Source organism: Dreissena polymorpha, chromosome 11 (assembly GCF_020536995.1).
Source record: "Dreissena polymorpha isolate Duluth1 chromosome 11, UMN_Dpol_1.0, whole genome shotgun sequence".
NCBI lineage: Eukaryota > Metazoa > Mollusca > Bivalvia > Myida > Dreissenidae > Dreissena > Dreissena polymorpha.
The window spans coordinates 77,148,654-77,173,408 of record NC_068365.1 but is presented as its reverse complement, the minus strand read 5'-3'; the positions used below and the strand labels follow the sequence as shown (position 1 = coordinate 77,173,408).

Here is a 24,755-nt window from a genome sequence, read left to right as displayed (position 1 = left end):
GCACACATGCCAAAGCAACAGAAAATTTAATATGCATCTTTTCCCAGACAGAAACTATAATTGCACTGATCTTGACAGGTCCTATATAGCCCTGAAGATTACAGGGAAAATTGGGGGAAAGAAGTAATGTAAGAGGCACTTAAGATGAGAAATAAATTTAATATTTAACAATCATTTACAACATAGCATAACAAGAGCACCGCATAATGGGTGCAACGCTCGGCTACGGGTGCAGTTTTGAAGAAATGAAAGCTTGTCAGATTTTTGTTTGATTTTTTTTAGAGGTCACCGTGACCTTTGACCTAGTGACCCCAAAATGGGTGTGGCGTGTAGAACTCATCAAGGTGAAGTTTCAAAGTTGTAGGTGGAAGCACTTTGATTTTAGAGCCAATGTTAAGGTTTTGTCACGACGCCGACGGCGGACGTCAGACGGCGGACGACACGACGAGCTGGCTATGACAATACCTCGGGTTTTCTCGGAAAAATGCGAGTTAATAATAACAAGAGCACCGCATAACGGGTGCCATGCTCGGCTGCGGGTGCAGTTTTGAATAAATGAAAGCTTGTCAGATTTTTTTGAATTTTTTTATGAGGTCACAGTGACCTTGACCTTTGGCCTTGTGACCCAAAAATGGTATTGGCATGTAGAACTCATCAAGGTGCAGCTACATATGAAGTTTCAAAGTTGTAGGTTGAAGAACTTTGATTTTAGAGCCAATGTTCAAAACCTTGACAAAATGCTATGGTTTTAGCACGACGCGGATGACACGGCACGACAGGAAACAACACGATGAACTGGCTATGACAATACCTTGGGTTTTCTCCAAAAACAGCCGAGCTAATAATGATTTTTTTCATTTATTCATATTTGGCAGTTTGCCCTCATATTGACTTTGGAAACATTAAGCATACATGCCATACGTCCCGGATTGTTCGGGATTGTCCCCGAAATAAAGAACGTGTCCCGCAGTCCCAGAAGTTTGTCCCGGATTGTACAAAATCCATATATACATGTATCTAATCTTAGGCTTAACTGCACCTCGAATCTGTGTTCCCACTAATCTGCAGCGTCTCCATGGCAATGCCTACCCGAATAGGTGACTACGCTATGTGTCAAAGTCGATCAATTAACAGGGGTCCTGTTATCATATTGATTGTCTCACGTTCGCAGTCAAATTGAAAAGGTGGCATTTGTTTAATGTGGTTGTTAATTGGCTTTAATATACTACGTTATAATTTCCCTCTGCGTAAGTGCAAAGGAGTTATTCACACATATGGAGTCCAACATCGTTGAGTAAAAAATTAAAAGCAGGTTATGTTCGCACGTTAAACTGACAAAGAAGTTGAGTTAAAAAAATTAAGCATATAAAATTGTCATCCTCACTAGGTTTATTTCTGTCTTCTTCTAAACCACCAGTTATTATAACAATAAAAATAATAAGTGAATTTGAATTGCGTTCGCAATTGTAAGCACCATTGTGAATTGCCGTTATTGCACTAGACTTTCGGACGCTCTTACTTTTTGGACACCCTAAATGTATCCCAGAAAATTATACTTTTAACTCTTAGTTTTTCTTCCTGCAGATGATGTGACATGTACACAAAAGCAATTTGGTGCTCTTTTCTTACACGAAAACACACGTGGCTTGTATCTAGTTACTGAAGTAGTAATGTTTAATTTGACGTTAATAGATATAGTGTAGTTCGGATACTGTAGGCTTTCGATCTTAGCGATTTACGATGTGAAAAAAATGCGTACCAAAAATGCATATATGTTTATATATATCGCTATATGTATATATGTCCCGGAAAATCGGCAAATGTCCGCAAAATTGAGCTCAATGTCCCGGAATTGGTCTGAAAATTTATGGCATGTATGCATTAAGTTATTATCTGAACAAGAGTGCCAAACTGTCACAAGATATGCCCGTTTGAAGGTCGTCTTCTATTAGAGAGCGGACACAATGCTAAATGCTTAAAATGCACCTCTTTACCTAGTTTTTGACCCGGCATGATCCATATTTGAACTTGAACTAGATATCATTTTGACACAACTTCTGACCAAATTTGGTGAAGATCTGATGAAAACTACTTAAATTTAGGAGAGCGGACACCATGCTAAATCCTTGAAATGCACTAAGTGACCCCATGACCTTGTTTTTTACCCGGCATGACCCATATTCTTACCTGACCTAGATATTGTCTAGATACAACTTCTGACCAAGTTTGGTGAAAATCGGACGAAAACTATTTGATTTAGAAAGCGGACACTGCTGTGACCGCTGCCCGCCAATGCTTGAAATGCACTAAGTGACCTTGTTTTTGACCCGGCATGACCAATATTTAAACTTGACCTAGATATCATAAAGACACAACTTCTGACCTAATTTGGTGAAGATCTGATGAAAACTACTTCAATTAGAGAGCGGACACCATGCTAAATCCTTGAAGTGCACTAAGTGACCCCGGTACCTAATTTTTGACCCGGCATGACCCATATTCGAACATCACCTAGATATTGTCTTGATACAACTTCTGACCAAGTTTGTTGAAGATCGGATGAAAACTATTTGATTTAGAGAGCGGACACTGCTGTGGACACCTCACGCCCGCCGCCCGCCAAGGGTGATCTTATAATACGTACCGTTTTGAACGGGCATATAAAAATACTAACACACTTTCAGTATTTAGAAAGAGACTTTATTTTTCACTTATCAATCTTTGCTAAACTGAAAAACTAAACTGAGACTTTTTCCACACATTTAAATTAACATGGCCCTTCTTCATTGATTTTATAAACAGACTCGTAGAAATTAACATTAAGAAAAGGTTGTTTTCTTTTTAAGGAACAAAATTGACACAGATCTTGGACAAAGTAAACACAAGATAACAGAACCTGTAGGATAGTTAACCATATGTATAACAATTTGAACAGTGATATACAAATATTATAATGGTCATTTATGGTAACCATTTCAACATTCTGCTAGCATTTTTATCATGCATTCATTATGGCAGCTTCCAAGGACAAGACGTTTTTTGCCTTAAACAGTCGCAAACTCACAAATTTCTCAATAAACTGACGTTTGCTGAGAATGTTATGGTGAAGGATTGTTTTAAGACATTTTTTGCCTTTGCTTTGCAGTACTATAATTTCCACTTGGACAAATGTGGTAACATATAACTTGCAATACGTAAAGGACTTCAAAGACATTTCTCCTGCTGGTGAAACTGGGAACCACTTTAAAACAAGACTATTGCCAAGCAATATATTGGAACAAAATGAAATGAAAAAACGTGCATAATGTCCTTATTGCCATCTATCCATGTTTTAAGTTTCATGAAAAAATATGAATAACTTTTAAAGTTATCTTAGGATCCAGAAAACCACCATTTTCAGCAGTATTTCTAGTCTATTTGTAGCCATAGCAACATTAATTTTTGACGTAGGCACATAATGAAATGACGTGCATAATGTCCATATTGCCATCTATGCATGTTTGAAGTTTCATGAAAAAATATTAAGAACTTTTAAAGTTATCGCAGGATCCAGAAAAGTGTGACAGACTCACTGACAGACAGAGTGAAAACCATAAGTCCCCTCCGGTGAAACCGGTAGGGGACAAAAAAAGCACTATGACTGATATAAAAATATAGTGCATTTAAAAATGTTACATTTCAACGCAACTCATTAATCTTATAGAGGTATAGAGGCAAACCACTTCTTTTACAAAACAAGTCAACTTGGAATGTGCAAAACACTCTCAAAACACAAATTAGGGTCACTACGTATAAACAGTAAATCAAAAAGCTATCCAGTGCTTTTTTCACTATTTTGAGAATGGGGCCAGGTCCCTTTTTAATTAAAATTGGGATATTAGTGTTGTTGTTGTTTTGCTAAAAAATGCTTTAAAATTGATAATTAAAGTGTTTTCATTATTATATTTACAAAGGTTGAACTTATATGGATGGGAGATGAATAAAATATTGATATCTAAAAAAGAATAAAAAAAATAAAAATTGTTTTTGGAAACCTTCCATTTGGAATGTTTAGCTCCCATTTGGGAAAAGTGTATTTTTTTCCATTGGGAATGGGGCCGATTACTGGACCCGATTTTGAATGAAAAAAAAACACACTGCTGTCTGATGCAAAAGTGGGTGCAGGATGATATGGGCTGAAGGCCAGACAATGACTGATTACAATAGCTCCTACTAAAGCACTTAGACTACAAAATATGTAAAATGACCTGCTTACCATACTTGGCTCTTCTTCAATGGTCACTTGGCTGTTGGCAGCAATGTCCAACTCCTGATCTGTTGGAGGATCCAAAATGCTGTCAATAGAGACACTCATGCGACCTGAAGTTGTGTAGAAAATCTCTTTCCTTGTTACATATTCACTGCTTCTATGTTTTGGTCGAGTTCCAAGTGAAAAACCGCTATCCTCAGAGTTGTCTTTTATTAGTGGTTTATAGACTTCTTTGGTAGTTTCTTCAATTTCTTTGGTATAAGTATTTGCTGGTTGAACCTCCATCAAAGCTTCAATTTCGTCAGACTCATCCTTGAATAAAGGCATTTTCTTCTTTGTTTCATCATCTAATAACGAATCATTCACATATTGACTTTGTGTTTTAGTATTTTCGCTTCTTGATATGTCTAGATTGTTATCATCATCTTGTGATGTATGACTTATACTCTCATTGACATTATCCACTAACTGATTGTGAATTTCAGTATCATCAGAGAGTTCCTTAAAGACATGACTTTGTGTTGTCTCACTGTCTGTTTCAGTAAAGTAAGTTTTGTCATCATAATCTTGAAGCTTAACAAGTTCAGTTTCATTGAAACCATCTACCAATTGATTATATGTTTCTGTATTCTGTAAAAGATCTTGTTCAATCTGCTTTTGAGTGGAACCATTTTTTATACCAATTTCTTCATTTCTGATAACATCACTGTGTGGCTCAATGTCTTCATTAAACATCCAATCATCAGAACTCTGATCATGAGCTTCAGAAAAGTGTGTTTCACCATCCTTTATTTGTAGGTCATCTATTATTTTTACACTTTCATCTTTAGCAACTGTCTTATGTTGAACTGGCATATCAATCACGTTCTCCATTGCCAAATAATTGTCAGCGCAATTTTCAGCGAAGCTTACATCAAACTGTTCCACATGTAAAAAAGGTTTTTCAACAAAACTCCACACATTGTTAGTTTCAGCAAAATTGTCATCAGCTTTTTCAACAACATCACTGAACTGTTTTGTCGGCTCAACAATTGTAGAATCTTCATCATAAGCATTTTCTCTTCTTGTTATGTCTACATTGTTCACATCATCATGTGATGTATGACTTTTATTCTCATTGACATTAATCACTAACTGATTCTGAATTTCAGCATATTCAGAGAGATCCTGTAAGACATGGCTTTGTGTTGTCTCACTTTTTGTTCCAGTTAAGTCAGTTAAGAACTCATAATCTTGTAGCTTATCAAGTTCATTTTCATTGAAACCATCTACCAATTGATCATATGTTTCTGTATTCTGTAAAAGATCTTGTTCAATCTGTTCTTGAGTAGAACCATTTTCTATACCAATTTCTTCAACTCTGATATCATCGCCATGTGGCCAAATGACTTCATTTAAAATCTCAACATCAGACATCTGATCATGAGCTTCAGAAATGTGAGTTCCACCATAGTTTATTTGTAGGTCATCTATGATGTTTACACTTTCATCTTTAGAAACTGTCTTATGTTCAACTGGCATATCAATCACTTTCTCAATTGCCAAATCATCATTGTCAGCGCAATTTTCAGCAAAACTTATATCAAACTGTTCCACATTTAAAATAGGTTTTTCAACAAAACTCCACACATTGTTAGTTTCAGCCACATTGTCATCAGCTTTTTCAACATCATTGAACTCTTTTGTCGGCTCAACAATGGTAGAATCTTCATCATAAGCATTTTCTCTTCTTGTAATGTCTTCATTGTTCACATCATCTCCTGACAAATGACTTTTATCCTCATTCACATTATTCACTAACTGATTGTGAATTTCAGCACCTTCAGATAGATCCTGTATGACATGGCTTTGTGTTGTCTCACTTTCTGTTCCAGTAAAGTAAGTTTTGTCAACATAATCGTGTAGCTTATCAAGTTCAGATTCATTGAAACCATCTACCAATTGATTATATGTTTCAGTATTCAGCAAAAGATCTTGTTTAATCTGTTCTTGAGTGGACCTATTTTCTATACCAATTTCTTCAACTCTGATATCATCACCTTGTGGCTCAATGACTTCATTTAAAATCTCAACATCAGACATCTGATCATGAGCTTCAGAAATGTGTGTTTCACCATTGTTTATTTGTAGGTCATCTATAATTTCTTCACTTTCATCTTTAGCAACTGTCTTTTGTTCAATTGGCATATCAATCACTTTCTCAATAGCTAAATCATTGTCAGTGCAATTTTCAGCAAAACTTAAATCAAACAGTTCTACATTTGAAAAAGGTTTTTCAACAAAACTCCACACATCGCCAGTTACAGCCATGTTGTCATCAGCTTTTTCAACAACATCACTGAACTGTTTTGTCTGCTCAACAATTTCAGAAACTTCATCATCAAAACTTTGCACATGTTCAGTCTTTTCTACAAAGTTTAAACGTTCTACAAAGTGGTCAATATGCTTTTCAACAACATTTTCTGAATACTCAGAAATTTCAATTGGTTTCTCTGAAAGATTAGAAAATGTTGCAGCATCATACACATCAAATTCACCAATTTTGTTATTTGATTTATGATCAACAAATCCTGCACCTAAATCCACCTGATTTGATACTTCATTAAAGTTCTCTTTTTCAATCATATCTTTAATGTGAGCACCAGTATTCTCTCTTAAATCATCTTCACCCATTCCAGTCAATTGAATACCATCATCAAATGTATCAAAGTTATCAGCTGGGACCTCTTGTCGTTGTGCACTAGAAGCTACTAACACTTCAATATTGTCACTTTCACCTGAGGTGTCATCATTGTTTTGAATAGATTGCTTTCTAATAACTTGGCTACTGAGGTCTACAGTAACAGTGTTAGCAACAACAGAATCCCCATCATTGGCTTCTTTATTACTTACAGCAGACATAGACAATATCAAATATGCATCTGTTTCATTAGTGGTTAGATCTAAAGTTCTCCTGGTAACATCTTCTAATTTAAAATCAACTAAATTGTCTTCTTCATTCTCATCTTGAATCTCATTAACAGGTAAACCCTTATCAAGTGCTTCATCTCCAAGATGACTTTCCAAGTTAGCAGTTGTATTCATGGAAGCTATTTCCCCCTCAACAAATGATACATATGTTGTAACGTAGTTAATATTTTTATCTGTTTCATCATCAGATAACTCATCTTTGCTTTCAGTATTTTCGGTCATGCTCATGTCAGCTCCATAATCTGTGATATCTTCAACATCATACTCTGGAGACATTTCAGTACTTATTACAATATCAGGAACAATTGTATCCTGCTTAACCAAAGTCAGCCCTGAACTTTGTCTGAATGTCCTACTATTAACATCATTTTCACCTTTAGCAAATTCGAACACTATACCAGTATTCGAATCAAGTGGGTTGGATGTTAAGGTATGATCTTCATAGTCAGGAAATGAAAATGATCTGTATGATCCATCCACCGGTATTTTCTTAAAACTAGGAGCTATTGCAGGGTCAGATTGGTCGATTATAGAACATGAGTTGTCTACAGAGACATCATCGTCTGGTGAAGATATGCTCAGCGATAGTTGGGGATCAGCTTCTGAAGATGGGTGTGTCTCCTCTACTTCCAATTCTTTCTCTGGTGATGAGTCCAGAGTAAGATCATCTGACACGTCTATTTGGTAGCTGCCTTCAGTTGTTGTTGAACTACCATCATCAGAATCACTTGAATCATCCTCTTCTAAGCCTGTTTCTTTCATTGCATCAGCAATTTCAAATTCAACAAATGTATTTGGTTCTTGGTTTCCAACAATTTCAATAGCTTCTGTAATAACTTCTTTTACAAGGTTATCAGCAATAATTAATATTTTTGTATTTATTTCATCACCAGGTCCATCTTTTTCTGAGGTTGAGTTTTCTAATTCAAACAATGCATCTTGGACAGCAACAGATACTAAGCTGTCTGCAAGTTCTTCAAGCTTTTCAATTTCATGATCATCAGTAATAATGTCATTAGAAAATCTCACAAATGGTTTCTTTTTTAAGTCACCACTTTCCTCATCTGTTGAATCGCCAACATCATCAACTTCATAATTATTGTTGTATTCTGGAAACAATGGGTTAATCTGGTAGCCTATCTCAAATGCATTCTCACAGGGACTTTCTAAAGGAGAGAATGCACTCCCAATGGAAATATTTTGTAGAACAGTACCTTGAATCTCAGCATCAAAATCATTTAAAATCAATTCTCTCTGAGATCCTGATTTGTTTTCAGAATCGAATTTAATATCAATTGCTGGAGTCACAGTATCAACTTTCATCCAACTTTCAGCGTTGTTCATGTTTGGTCTTATATTTTCCTTATCATCAGCATCATCATCATCCCTCTCATTGCATGTTTGATGTATTTCAGTCTCATCTTCAGTAAAATCACTTGTTAGTTCAGCCTCAACTTCAATAAAAGCTTCCCTGTCACTATCATTTGACAGACTGCTTTCTACACTGGATGCTAAATCAATACTTATCTGAGGCATGCCGGGTCCAGTTTTCATCATAAAACGCTTGTTTTTCAGCTCAGAAGGATCAAAACCAGTTTCATCAATATGGTCATCTTCTTCAGCAGCAGGACATACATTTTCAACCTCATTAAATCCCTGGGAATCATCATTTTCGGAACTGTCATGCATATAACTCTCAGTATGTTGGATGTCATCATTATTAATTTTAGTATTAACCTCAGTTTCATTATTAAGAGTTTCCATTGTATCATTATTTCCTTTTATACTTGCTTTATTGTCTTGATTTATGTCGGTAGTTAAATCATTGTTATCGTCATGCAAATTTACTTCTTCTGCATTAACAATATCAATATTTTCATGAACAACAACATTGTATTCACTAATGACATCATCCTGATGTTCATTTGCATGTACTGTTTCACCATTATTAATAGATGCTCGAGCCTGATCAACCCGTAGTTCTTTAGCAATGTTTATAATATCACGTGGTTCCCCAATACTATCAATTGATTGACCAACATCTTGTTCACAGTTTAATGACTCTAATAATGAGTAACTGTTTCCAGTGTCCATTTGTGTCTGATCTGTATCTATTGATGGATCTTTTGTTTCAAGCAATGCACTTTGTGCATCATTGTCTAAATAACCACTTCCTTCTTGATACGAGTTATCACTATAACTGGTATGGTCCATGCCTTGTGTCTGAGTTATTCTAACATCAACACAATCATCCATAATGTCAGAATTTTCTCTTTCAGGTTCTTGGAATTCATACACACCAGCTTCTGATGACTCCTGAGAAGAAACACTACATTCCATTTCATCTTTAGGTATAATATCCTTGATTATTTCATTTGCCTTATCAATAGCAAATTTTTCAATTGAAAAATTGACAGTCTCTTTCAAATCATTTTCTTCAGAGTTAACCACATAAAACCCTGTTTCCATATCACCTAAATTAGTGACACAAACAGAATTGCTTATAAACTCTTTGACATGTTCACCAGTGTTTATTTCAGGATTTATCTCATAAAATCCAGACACAGTTTCTTCAACAGGAGTTTCAATGGAAGAAACACTTTCAACTGGCATTGAACTGATTGTAAGCAAATTCTCCTGTTCTGGAAAACTCGCACCATTATATACATGATCCTTTTCATCATTACTGAAAAAATTATATTTATCACTGCTATTTAAACTGTCAATTTTATCTTCAGTAGAAAAAGCATCAGTCACATTGTCCTTTATTTCATCACACTTGGTAAGTTTTTCAAATGGATCATTGTCATTTATTTCATTTTGGTTATTGTTCCCAATTAATGGTTCAAATGCATTCACATTTTCATTCATCTCATGATTATCAGTTAACAAATTGAATGGATCATAGTCATTGACTGAATTACTTGGAACATCTTCTGTAGTACTGTCTGTAAAAGATATATAAAATTTATCATCATTTATAACACCTGCATTCTCATTGTCACTTGTTTTGTCCTTAAATTCAGGTTCATTTAATCCAAAAAAATCATCAAGACCTGAAGTTATACCAATATCACTGGCAAGAATATGTCCACTTCCTGCTAAATGTGAATCATGATCTGAATAAACGTCTTCTTCACATTTATTTTGATATAAATCTAAATTATGTGTTTCCCTTCTATTTTCATCATCTTGAACTACATCAGATTGAACAAGCCAGGCTCTGTCCTGACTGTAATTTTCTTGGTCATGTTTATATTTTATTTCATTTTCCATCACTGTTACCAGTTCAGAGTTGTCACTATCTGTAGGACTGGAAGGAAAACTATTACTGGAATCTGGGCTTATACTATTATGTTCAGCTGTTGAAGTAGTTTCGCTTCCTCCCCTCTTAAAATCTTTGAGCTTTATTTTATGATCACTCTTGAAGTTAAACATAATATCATTTACTCCATCATCAAAGCTAGTAGTTGAACTATCATTCAATTCAATGTTTTCATTTGCATCATATTCCAATTGTATCTGATGACCAGCTTCACCGCCAAATTCATACATGTTACCATCCTGCTTCCTATTATCCTTTTCCCTACTACTATCCACAACCTCATCTTCAATCCTTTCTGCATGGTTCTGATAATCAGCTTGTTCATATTCATTTTGAACACAATCACCACCATCATTGTCATTAATATAAGACTTTACCACAATCTCAACATTTTCTGATTCACCATCATCTTGCATTCTGCCTTCATAGTCTTGAACGCACACACTTCCAGGTCCATAATCTACCTGATCACCATCACCTTCATCAATGCTTTCTTTGCTAGCACATTGGTATTTAACATGATCATCATCTTCTTCATCAATTCTACCGCCATGGTCATGTTTAAATTCATGTTTAGCAAAATCACCATCATCCTCATGAATTCTATTTGCATGGTCCTGGCTGTCAATACTTTCAGAGCCATCTTTAATTTGATCATCATCATCATCGTCATCAATATCATGAGCATGGTCCTGGCCATCTTCTGATTCATATTTACTTAAATCCTCATGGTCTGCATCAAATCTGTCATCATGGTAAGAAGGGTAAACACTTTCAGAATGATCTTTAACATGGCCATCATAATCTTCACATATATTACCATCATAATCCTGATGGTAAGCATAATCAGGTTTACCAAAATCTCCATCATCTTTATCAATTCTGCCTCTAAGTTCCTGGCTATCAACACTTTCAGATTCATATTTATCTTGATTTGTATAGGCTTCATCTGTAGCATAATCATCATCATCTTCGACTGTATCATCATCATATCTTTCTACATGCTCTTGATTGCCAAACCTTTCAGAATCATCTTTAAAATCAACATCATCCTTTTTATTCATATCATCATGCACATGGTCAGGATGTTTAAATTCATATTTAGCAAAATCCCCATCATCTTCATCAATTTTATAGACATGGTCCTGACTCTCAACACTTTCAGACTCATCTTTAATACCACCATCTTGGTCCTGATGGTTAGCATGTTCACATTCATATGCACCAAAATCTCTAGTATCATCAATTCTATTTGCATGATTAAGATTGTCAAGACTTTCAGATTCAATATAATCAGCATTAAATTCACCAATCTTTCCTTTAATATCCTGATGGCCATCATCTTTCGATTCATGTTCAACCATGTCACCATTGTTTCTATGGACATGCTCCTGACTGTTTGAATTTTCAGGTTCATCTTTTAAATCATCCCAAACATTTTCATCAATTTTACCAGCCTGGTTTTGACCATCAACATTTTCAGATTCATAGTAAGGCTCTACTGAATCATCTGGGAAAGTGTCCATAACATGATGAAAAGAGTCAAGGTCTTCCTCTTCAATCATACTTTCAGAATCTTGCTTTATATCCTCATCATCTAACTCTACAAATAGGTGATTTTCTTGCTTCCATGTAGACATAGTGTGCATTCCAGGCAAACTAGCAGCAGTAGCACCCCTTTCAAACTGATTTTCAAAGTCTTCTTCAAGAAGGTATGAAAAATCTTGCTTTTCTCTTGTAGCATTTTCTAGGTCTTCTCTATCTGTACTTGCAGTATTTTCCCTATCAAATTCAGTTGACAAACACAGAGTTTTCTGAGCATATGCCGTATTCTCTTCTGGGGATGAATCACTCGAAGAAACAACTTTGTACAATTCATGCCTTAGTTCTAACTGCTTTTCATAGTTATCAAACATATCTCCTAGTTCTTCAAGAGAAAATGTTGCTTGTTCTAGCACATGTTTCTTTGCATTTGGTGACATGGATCTGACATTTTGACCATATTCTACCTGCCTGTTATCATCAAGTATTATTGCATCCTCTTTTGCCGCTAAATCCAATATATTCTCAGGTGAAGAATCACTTAAGGACATGTTTTCAAAAGTTTCATTTGTGTCTATCAATTGGTGCTCAAATTTACCAAACATGTCATCATGTTTGTCAAGAGAATATGGTACCTCTTCTATTAGTTGTTTGTTAGCAGATACAGGGTCAGCCATGTCACTATCAATGTTGAGTCCATCTGTGTCATTACTTACACATTCAAAACAGTCTAAATCTGCAAATTCTTCTGTTATGGTCTTCACATTTTCTCCTACATTAACTTCATTTTTATGAACAGCATCATCAACACTCTCTACAGTCCCAGCATAATACCCTACAATTGTATCAACATAATCTGGAGAAACTTCTATTGGGGATTTGCCAGTTAATTTTGACACAGCAGCAGAGGCATACGCTGTATCAACAGTCAAGTTAGTAGTTCTTCCCATGTACATACCAGTTGTTGCATCATTTTCAACATCAACATCAGAATCATGTTCATCGTCTCCGGCATTAAAAATCTTATTGTAATTATAAGTTTCATCAGCGGTATCATTCGAGTACCTCTCTTCTGTTATTGCAGAAGTATTCATTGGATCAAAGACACTGCTTCCTTCAGTATGTGCTTGTGTGTTTTTAACAGATGCCGGTACAGATCCAACTATTTTATCAGTTTGTATAGCCATGTCGTTCATTTCGGGGATCTCTTCCTCAAATGAGTCAGTAGCTTGATGAATTAGAATTTCAGTTGTTGAAATCTCGCTGGACTTTTCGGGTAAAATAATGTGCTCAACATGATCGATTTGTGAATCAATAAGCTCATTTTCATCATCAGATGTTTGCACTAACCCTGCATCAAAGGTGTATGCCTGATATTCATCATCATGTGGGATTTCTTTTTCTTTATTTCGAACATCATCTTTTGTACCTGAAATGCCTTCATTCCATAAAGTATTTTCTTCAGATTTATAAGGTTCTTCAAATGTGTCCATGGCTTCTTGCATGTTGTTTTCAAAGATCAACTCTTGAATGGTGTCCTTGATTGCAGCTTTCAGTTCAGGAAGGTCAGAGATAGTTTTAATTTCTTGTGCGTTGATTTCTGTACAACTGACTTTTCTAAATGATTCACTCTCAACTACCTGAAAAGATATAGTTTATCTTTTATTAAAACTTGGCATTCATGCAAATTTCATTCTAAAGTAATCATTAGCAAAGGCATATTTGGAAATATGCATCAATAGATACATTCAAACTAAATAATTAAGGACATTTTCAGTTAGAAGTTCTCATGCATCCCATTTTACTCATTTAAACATCTCATATATGATGACTAAGCTCATGTTTTAAACAAGAGCACCGCCTTGCGGGTGCAGACCGCTCATCTATTTTCTTTTTAAAGGTGAAGGGACTCTCATTTTCAATCACAAAGGAGGAAGGGGTGGAGTGAAGAGGGGTGTATAGTGTGGGGGTGTGGACATTTATTACATTATCTGCCAAAAATGCGAAAAAAAATGAAAAAAAAAAAAAAATCGAGGGTGGGGGGGGGGGGGGGGATTCTTGGGTGCGATGGTTGGACGGTATTTCAAACATAAAATAATAATAATAAATATTTGTGTTTTTTAACCGTTTCAAAAAAAAAAATATTGGGGGTGGGGTGGGGGGTATAGTGTGAGGGTGTGGTGGTCATTTGTGACATGATCTTAAAAAAAAATTAGGGGGGGGGGGGATTTGGGGGTGGGGGAGGGGGGGTGGGGGAGGGATTCTTGGGTGCGATGGTTTGACGGTATTTCAAACATAAAATAATTAAAATAAATATTTGTGTTTTTTAACCGTTTCAAACAAAAATAAATTTGGGGGGGGGTGGGGTGGGGGGGAGGTATAGTGTGAGGGTGTGGTTGTCATTTGTGAGATAATCTTTAAAAAAAATAAAAAAATTAGGGGAGGGGGAGGATTCGGGGGGGATGGGGGTGGGGGGAGGGCACGGGGGATGGTTTGTGTGATGTCTATTGTGGTATGTCAGATAAGAGTAGTTTTGTCAAAGTATCAATCAAATCTAATCATAAATAAAAAAGTTATGGCAATTTTAGCAAAATTTAATAATTTGACCTTAAGAGTCAAGGTCATTCAAAGGTCAAGGTAAAATTCAACTTGCCAGGTACAGTAACCTCATGATAGCATGAAAGTATTTGAAGTTTGAAAGCAATAGCCTTGATACTTTAGAAGTACAGTGGATCGAAACACAAAATTTAACCATATATTCAAAGTTACTAAGTCAAAGAAGGGTCTTAATTCCGTAAAAATGACAACCAGAGTTATGCAACTTGTCCTTTTACTGTACCCTTATGATAGTTTGGGAGTGTTCCAAGTAGGAAAGCAATATCTATGATACTTTAGGGGTAAAGTGGACCAAAACACAAAACTTAACCAAAATTTTGCACAGTCCCCTTATGATAGTTAGTAAGTGTTGCAAGTATGAAAGCAATAGCTTTGATACTTAAGGAATAAAATGGACCTAAACACAAAACTTAACCAAAATTTTCAATTTTCTAAGTATAAAAAGGGCACATAATTCTGTCAAAATGCACGTCAGAGTTATCTAACTTTGCCTGCCCAGTCCCCTCATGATAGTAAGTAAGTGTACCAAGTTTGAATGCAATAGCATTGATATTTTCTGAGAAAAGTGGACCTAAACGCAAAACTTAACCGGACGCCAACGCCGACGCCGACGCCAAGGTGATGACAATAGCTCATAATTTTTTTTCAAAAAATAGATGAGCTAAAAAGCCAAATAAAACAAGACTATTGTCAAGCAATATGGTCCCCTACCGGCTCCACCATTGTCAGAATTTCCAGCATTGTCAGAAATATTAAAAAAAATTTGTTGCCATAGCAACCAGAATTTATGATGTAGGAACAAAATGAAATGACGTGCATAATCTCCATATTGCCATCTATCCATGTTTCAAGTTTCATGAAAAAATATGAAGAACTTTTAAAGTTATCGCAGGATACAGAAAACCACCATTTTAAGCAGTATTTCTAGTCCATTTGTTGCCATGGCAACCATAATTTTTGACGTATGAACAAAATGAAATGACGTGCATTATGTCCATATTGCCATCTATCCATGTTTCAAGTGTCATGAAAAAATATGAAGAACTTTTAAAGTTATCGCAGGATCCAGAAAAGTTTGACAGACTCACAGACAAACGGATGACTGACTGATGGCCACACAGAGCGCAAACCTTAAGTCCCCTCCGGTGAAACCCATAGGGGACAATAAAACATTGCATTGAACAGAGGAATCTTATACAAATCATCTTCAGTCTGAATAAACAATCAAATTATTTCATTAAAAACACTTTTTTTCGCTTTCTTTTGGCAAGGTAAAAGCCAAGAATCTTTGCATAATGAGATTGGTTGAAAAACTGACACTTGGGATTTGACTGAAAGGTGGACTGAATGTGACATCTTAAATGATATCTTCAGATTCTTACAATAAATAGTTGAACAAGACCTGCGTTTGCTAAACACAATGCCCCCTACAGGGCTTTGAAGCTGCTGTGCAGCTATTTTAGAGAAAATTATGAAGTCCCAGGCCCACAACATGCTAAAAATCAATGGACCAGAACAAAACTCACACTTAATCTGTAAGTCATGTAGTTAGACTCACACACCAAAAACCAGCACAATATCTGAAAGCCTCTCATAAAAACCCTCTGGAAAACCGTTTTAATAGTGAAAATGTCCAAGTTCAAGGCCCATAAATTCGCCAAAAATCAATGGACAGGAACAAAACTCATACTTCATCAGTAATGGCCCTATCCCACTACAGAAACAAGCCCACGATTCTCTACAATTTATCACATTTATTGAATTGGGAAGACTCGTGACAGTTTACAATTAGGTTAAGACACTGGTACAATTGAGTTACGACTAATCGTGGGATTCGGTTGAAGTCTTGCGAATAGGGTCGCGAATTAACTACGATGTGTAAGAATCTACTGCCACTGTACTACAAACGATGCAGATCGGTCACGACTAAGCTAGGACCTTACCGAACGCACCCATGAATTAGGCGCCAATTTCTATTGATATTGATTCTGACACGGCACGTGACTTGTTTTCTATAGACAAAGAAGGAAATCAAGTGTGGGTTATTCTGCAATAAATTATGGGCGAAGCTTTATGTTTCGAAAATAGTTCCGAATAAATAAAGAAAATATTGCAGTCAAATGCACGTGCTAAATTCCGCTCTAAAAGAAATGTAATAAATGTAGCATGAAAATAGATGTAATGAAACAACAAATTGTATACTTGGTGATAAGTGGCATAACCACGCCTGCATAGAATGTTATTTGTTAAGAAACGTAATTAAGAAAACATTAATTGCATGTCAGCTTTTCAGAAGCATCAATAAACGTGACGTCATTTAGTTTTTACGATTATTGTTCTCAATGAAAGTGACGTCATTTGCAAATAAATTATGAATGAAAACGACGTCACATGTTTGTACAATTCAATGACGTCACTAAATAGTGAACTTTGTACTAAGAAGGGCAAAGTATTGAAAAATGTAGTTCACGTCCAAAAGCTTGAACCAAATCAATCAGAATCCTGTTAGAATCGATAAAATATTTTTCTATGATGTTTTGTTGTCGAATAACCCACAGTAAGGAGTATAGATGCGTGTTATCAAATCACTTGTGCTCTGCACTCATGATTTAATTCCTACGCATCTATACTCCTTACTGTGGGTTATTCAACAACAAACCATGATAGAAAAAATATTATTTCTTAATCATTCTTTACAAAATCGTAACTGTTTCGTAACTTAATCGCGAGAATTTTAGCGGACTCGCAACTCACTCGGGATGAACTCGTGAGAGTCTTGACAAAGTCGTAACTGATTCGTAGACAGATCACGTGATCACCATTTCCTGATTGATTCTTGAATTATCTACGATTCCATTACGACGCCCAAGAATGCACTATGACGCTGTTACGAGTCAACTGTGATTAAATTCAGTCTTGGAGGTCTTGGCCAAATTTTAAACACGTTTAAAATCTGGCCACAATTTTTCGAGAGCTCACGAGTTGCAGGAATCACTTACAACTGGCCCAGGACTAGCTACGAATGTGTTAGGACCTTGGCTGATTGAGCAACGAATGTCCCCGACCTCAAAATATTGGAGATCGGGACAAATCGTGGGGAATCGTGTCGTAGTGGAATACCCCTATAAGTCATGTAGACCCACATACCAACTAGTGACCAAATTTCAATAGGGGTTATCTGCTGTCCAAGGCCAATGCACATGTGAGGTATCAAGCCAATCGTTACCTCCATTCACAAGTTATTGATTGGAAAAACAAGATGCGTTTGTGAAACACAATGTCCCCCTATATGATGTTTGACCTTGTAGGATGACCTTGACCTTGTGAAGGATGACCTTGACCTTGACCTTTCACCACTCAAAATGTGCAGCTCCATGAGATACACATGCATGCCAAATATCAAGTTGCTATCTTCAATATTGCAAAAGTATTCATAAAATAAGCGATTTGGGCCACATATATTTGACCTCTGACCTTCAAGGATGACCTTGACCTCGACCTTTCACCACTCAAAATGTGCAGCTCTATTAGATACACATGCATGCCAAATATCAAGTTGCTATCTTCAATATTGCAAATGTATTCATAAAATAAGCGATTTGGGCCACATATATTTGACCTCTGACCTTGAAGGATGACCTTAACCTTGACCTTTCACCACTCAAAATGTGCAGCTCCATGAGATACACCTGCATGCCAAATATCAAGTTGCTATCTTCAATATTGCAAAAGTTTTAATAAAATGAGCGATTTTGGCCACATATATTTGACCTCTGACCTTGAAGGATGACCTTGACCTTGCACCACTCAAAATGTGCAGCTTCATGGGATACACATGCATGCCAAATATGAAGTTGCTATCTTCAATATAGTAAAAGTTATTGCAAAATGTTAAAGTTGGCGCAAACAGACAGACCAACAGACAGACCAACAGACAGGGCAAAAACAATATGTCCCCCACTACTATAGTGGGGGACATAAAAATTCTCTTAGTATGACAGTGACCTTGACCTTTGACTTTTTGACCCCAATTTCAATAGGGGCCATCTACTTTCCAACGCCAATGTAAATGGAAAGCATCAAGCCAATTGGTCAATCCATTTTCACAAAGTAATGTTCTGAAACGAATTGGTCTACCGAAAGACCACCCAGCCTACCAACATCCAGCAAAACAATATGCCTGCTCATCTTTGAAAGGGAGCATAAAATGGATAGAAATTGACGCTAATTGGATTTTGTACCTTTCATTCACATTAAACAGAATAGCGTAACCACCAATAAATAAATTCTAATGAAAATAAATAGGCAGTTTGCTTTAAAGTAACAAAAACTGAATATTTTGTAGCAACTAAATAATGTAAGCAAAAGAATGGACCACATGAATTTTTCATAAGAAATTAAGAAACCCATTTACAAGGGTCAGCATGTAAAAGAAAATAAAACTCACAAAAAGTCTTAAATGTTTAAATTTATTTAATGAAATCTTGAGATAGGTCTGCAGGTAGAATACCTACACACACAATTTCAGCATAAAAAAAACATTCAAATTAAGCAGAAACTTTGTTTCTACTTAAAGCAAAGTTGACCTTTACATTTATCCAACTGGTCTGAAATGTATCCCAATCAAGGTCTACATGGCATCAACATACACACAGATTTTCTGTGCAATACCTCCATCGGTCAATTTAAAGTAACATTAAGCTTAACCTTGACCTGACTAGCCCCAAATACAATCCCAAGCTAGGTATCCATTCAAGGTTGCTATTTCAAGTGTCAATATGATTGGTTATCATTCATGATGATCCAATTTAAACTGGTTTTGTTTTAATTAGGATTTTAGTCAATTAACATACTGTCTTTTCCTGTGTAAGCTGGTTTACCAGTAATGTACGCACATTCTAATGCAAGTAACCAAAAACTGCCCTATCTGAATGAGAGGTAGGGGGCTCCCAAATATAATTTCATTACCAATATTGTATCTCAAACTGGTTTTATTAGAACACAACAAACAACAACACAACAATGGCTGTTTGTAAAACATGCATGCCCCCCCTATGGGCTCTCCGTTGTAGTGACAGCCATTGTGTGAATATGTTTTTTGTCACTGTGACCTTGACCTTTGACCTAGTGACCTGAAAATCAATAGGAGTCATCTGCCAGTCATGATCAATGTACCTATGAAGTTGCATGATCCTAGCCATAAGCGTTCTTGAGTTATCATCCTGAAACCATTTTAGTATTTCAGGTCACCATGACCTTGACCTTTGACCTAGTGATCTGAAAATCAATAGGGATCATCTGCGAGTCATGATCAATTTACCTGTGAAGTTTCATGATCCTAGGCATAAGCGTTCTTGAGTTATCATCCCAAAACCATTTTACTATTTCGGGTCACCATGACCTTGACCTTTGACCTAGTAACCTCAAAATCAAGAGGGGTCATCTGCAAGTCATGAATAATGTACCTATGAAGTTTCATGATCGCAGAGGTTAGCGTTCTTGAGTTATCATCCGGAAACCATTTTACTATTTCAGGTCACCGTGACCTTGACCGTTGATATAGTGACCTGAAAATCAATAGGGATCAACTGCAAGTCATGATCAATCTACCTATCAAGTTTCATGATCCTAGGCATAAGCGTTCTTGAGTTATCATCCGGAAACCATTTTACTATTTCGGGTCACCGTGACCTTGACCTTTGACCTTGTGACCTGAAAATCAATAGGGGTCATCTGCGAGTCATGATCAATCTACCTATCAAGTTTCATGATCCTAGGAATAAGCGTTCTTCAGTAATCATCAGGAAACCATTTTACTATTTCGGGTCACCGTGACCTTGACCTTTGACCTAGTGACCTCAAAATCAATAGGGGTCATCTGCGAGTAATGATCAATCTACCTATAAAGTTTCATGATCCTAGGCCTAAGCGTTCTTGGGTTATCATCCGGAAACCATTTTACTATTTCGGGTCACTGTGACCTTGACCTTTGTCCTAGTGACCTCAAAATCTAAAGGGGTCATCTGCGAGTCATGATCAATGTACCTATGAAGTTTCATGATCCTAGGCCCAAGCGTTCTTGAGTTATCGTATGACAACCACCTGGTGGACGGACCGACCGACCGACCGACCTACCGACCGACCGACCGACCGACATGAGCAAAGCAATATACCCCCTCTTCTTCGAAGGGGGGCATAATAAATAGGCAGTTTGCTTTAAAGTAACAAAAACGAATATTTTGTAGCAACTAAATAATATAAGCAAAAGAATGGACCACATGAATTTTTCATAAGAAATTTAGAAACCCATCTACAAGGGTCAGCATGTAAAAGAAAATAAAACTCACAAAAAGTCTTAAATGTTTAAAGTTATTTAATGAAATCTTGAGATAGGTCTGCATGTAGAATACCTACACACACAATTTCAGCATAAAACAAGGGACAAAATTGTCACAAAACCAGGTTTTCATTGTGAAAAAAAGATCTGATAAAGGGAGAAAACTCAAACTGAACTTTTGAAATGAACAAAAAAAAATAACCCCCTTTGTAAGTTTTTTTTTTTTAATCTATTTTTAGTTGTGGCGACCTTGACATTGGAGATATTGACGTGATTCTTTCGTGCGACACACTGTCCCATGATGGTGAACAAATGTGCCAAATGATTTTAAAATCTCACAATGAATGACATAGTTATGGCCAGGACAAGCTAATTTATGGCCATTTTTGACCTTTGAACTCAAAGTGTGACCTTGACCTTGGAGATATCGACGTAATTATTTCGCGCGACACACCGTCCAATGATGGTGAACAAATGTGCCAAATGATTTTAAAATCTGACAATGAACGACATAGTTATGGCCCGGACAAGCTTGTTCCGCCCGCCCGCCAGCCCGCCAGCCAGCCAGCCAGCCAGCCAGCCAGCCCGCCAGCCAGCCAGCCAGCCCGCCCGCATTCGCCAATCTAATAACCAGTTTTTTCCTTCGGAAAACCTGGTTAAAAACATTCAAATTCAGCAGAAACTTTGTTTCTACTTAAAGCAAAATTGACCTTCACATTTATCCAACTGGTCTGAAATGTATCCCAATCAAGGTCTACATGGCATCAACATACACACAGATTTTCAGTGCAATACCTCCATCGGTCAATTTTAAGTAACATTAAGCCCCAAATACAATCTCAAGCTAGGTATCCATTTAAGGTTGCTATTTCAAGTGTCAATATGATTGGTTATCAATTCATTCATGATGATCCAATTTAAACTGGTTTTGTTTTAATTAGGATTTTAGTCAATTAACATACTGTCTTTTCCTGTGTAAGCTCAGGTTTAGCAGTTATGTACGCACATTTTAATGCAAGTAACCCAAAAGCTGCCCTATCTGAATGAGAGGTAGGGGGCTCCCAAATATAATTTCATTACCAATATTGTATCTTAAACTGGTTTAATTAGAACACAACAAACAACATCACAATAAGTATTATTTAAGGGTTAGATAAGGCATGACTGTATTTGATAAAAAAACGTTAAATATGTACGCCAGGTTTGCATTCAGTCCAATCAAAGCAGTTTTGTTCTTAGCATTTACTGTTACGAAAATAAAATGAAGTTTAAAACTTCTATGATTAATCTAAATGTTTCAAGAAACTCAATATCAGAGCAAGAGAAGCCTAATAGAACAATAATAAATCATCTTTAACGTAGATTTGTCCAGAGCATACATTGATATATCTAAAGCTTAACATCTATGCAAAAAGTTGTATCATGTTAAGATGAGAAATAAATGATAGCTACACTGCAACTCCATTATTTCGCGGGCCATAATATAGCGATGTCCAATAAATCGCGTGTCGGCCGTAGACCCTACTTTTTTCATCCACTTTTAATTTTCTGTGTAATCCAACATTTATAAATCCAGTTTGGTCAGAACACTGTATTATGTGAATTGGGAATAAGACATCAAACTGGGAATGGACATCATTTTGGTGATTTTCTCTAACAAAACTATTAATTTCATGATCTTCATATATTTTTGTAATATATTATCTATAATTTAGGCTTAATAAGAAATTTTCCATGACTTTTTCATTAACAGTGATTGAATTTGTATCATTTAAAGTGTATTTTTAAACCGTGTCCATGCGCGGCATGGACACAGTTTCATTTCATGAGTTTTTTTTTTTTAAATTAATAAAAAATCCAGTTTTGAAGTAAAATCAATTTTAATGATGCTATTATATATGCAAGTATATGTTTTTATTATAACTTGTTAAACTAGATAAATGCAACATATAAAACTGCATATTATGCACTTTTGATAAAACACAATTTATTCCCAAATTGATGTCTTATTCCCAATTCACATAATACAGTGTTTCAGGATTGTTTGCCTTCATTATGCATAACATTCACGCTTGTATACTGTGACAAACAAAAAAAACACTTGCCCAACATCATTGGTCATTTTGCTTGTCATCTTTCACAAAATCTCTAATGAATTTACTTTGAAGTGACATGATGCCAGCTGTCAATAGCTTTCTTCTTGGTAATGTATCAGCCAATCAGGGCTAAAGCTGTCGAATACACACAGTCTCCACATGAAGTTGTATACAATAACTATAAATGTCACTGATCAATAATAATCTATTAAAACAAGGGACAAAATTGTCACAAAACCAGGTTTTCAATTTGAAAAAAAGTCTGATAAAGGGAGACAATTCAAAATGTGCATTGTTACTGATTGTTCCTAGTTACCCTCCTTGTATCAAATTCAATCTATTTTTAGTCATGACGACCTTGATTTCAATTTGGAAAAAAAGTGTGATAAAAGGGAGACAAATCAAAATGTGCATTGTTATTGATTGTTCCTAGTTACCCCCCTTGTGTCAAATTCAATCTATTTTAAGTCGTGGCGACCTTGAACTTGGAGATATCCAAGTAATTCTTTCGCATGACACACCGTCCAATGATTGTGAACAAATGTACCGAGTAATTTTAAAATCTCACAATGAATGAATCACACAATGAATGACATAGTTATGGCTGGGACAAGATCATTTATGGCCATTTTTTACCTTTGAACTCAAAGTGTGACCTTCACCTTGGAGATATCAACGTCATTCTTCCACACCGTCCAATAATGGTGAACAAATGTGCCAAATGATTTTAAAATCTCACAATGAACAACATAGTTATGGCCTGGACAAGCCCCCCCGCCCTCCTGCCCGCCGACATTCGCCAATCCAATAACCAGCTTTTTCCTTCGGAAAACCTGGTTAACAACATTTGGGCATTAGATACAGCGTACACAACAAATTCTTAATATAGAGGAAAAAACAGTTTTTTGCACTGCCAATATTTTATCCAAAATTAAAAGATCTTAGAGTGAGTTGTCTCCTATGCGATAAGAAGTTTTAAATCAGAATTCAAATGTTAAGGTTCATGATTTCCAAAGGAAAAATGATGTGATATTGTTCATGAGGTCTAATTTTTGCATGCTTTTAATCAGTAAAAATAATCAACAGGAAATACACAAGGAGTGTTTTTTGGGGCAAACCTTTTCAGATTACAATATTTTGTATGCATTTTAAAAAACTTATATGGAATAATGCGTTTAATGTTATACATTAAATAACACCTAATTCAATAAGGTAGGTAAATATAATGTTTTGAAATTACCAAACTATGCTTATCCATACATAAACATTCATAAATGACCTGACAAGTTATATTCTGCACCGGATATGTCACAATTGCAATCTTTGGACCCAGCAAATCGTGATATAATGGAGTTGCACTGTATATACTCTATCATTGCTATATAGTCTTGTCATATACCAAAAGAAAAGAACCTAGCCACTGGTTATAATAAAATCTTGAAAAAGCAAAAATAAATTAGTAAGCATAAATACAAGCAGCTAGAACCCAACCACATGAGAAGGGAAATAAAAGGGAAATAAATAATGAACACACACAAACTAAAGCATTAAACAAATATGTTAGTTTGCATAAATAAGGTAGGAAAGAACCAAACCACTTGAGGGGTGAAATAACAAGAT

At 35.9% G+C, this 24,755-nt stretch overlaps 1 protein-coding gene across 4 annotated transcripts in view; it reads right to left on the bottom strand.

Moving 5' to 3' along the window:
• LOC127850425 (uncharacterized) overlaps window positions 1-24,755 on the bottom strand; it is a 165,365-nt gene that overhangs the window by 44,868 nt on the left and 95,742 nt on the right. For all 4 annotated transcript variants that reach the window (XR_008035284.1, XM_052383449.1, XM_052383450.1 and 1 more), the window contains one exon: window positions 4,256-13,726. Coding sequence is in view for 3 of the 4 variants with exons in the window: in XM_052383449.1 (XP_052239409.1) it covers window positions 4,256-13,726 (9,471 nt within the window). In the remaining variant the exon portion in view is untranslated. The remainder of the gene's footprint in view (window positions 1-4,255; window positions 13,727-24,755) is intronic.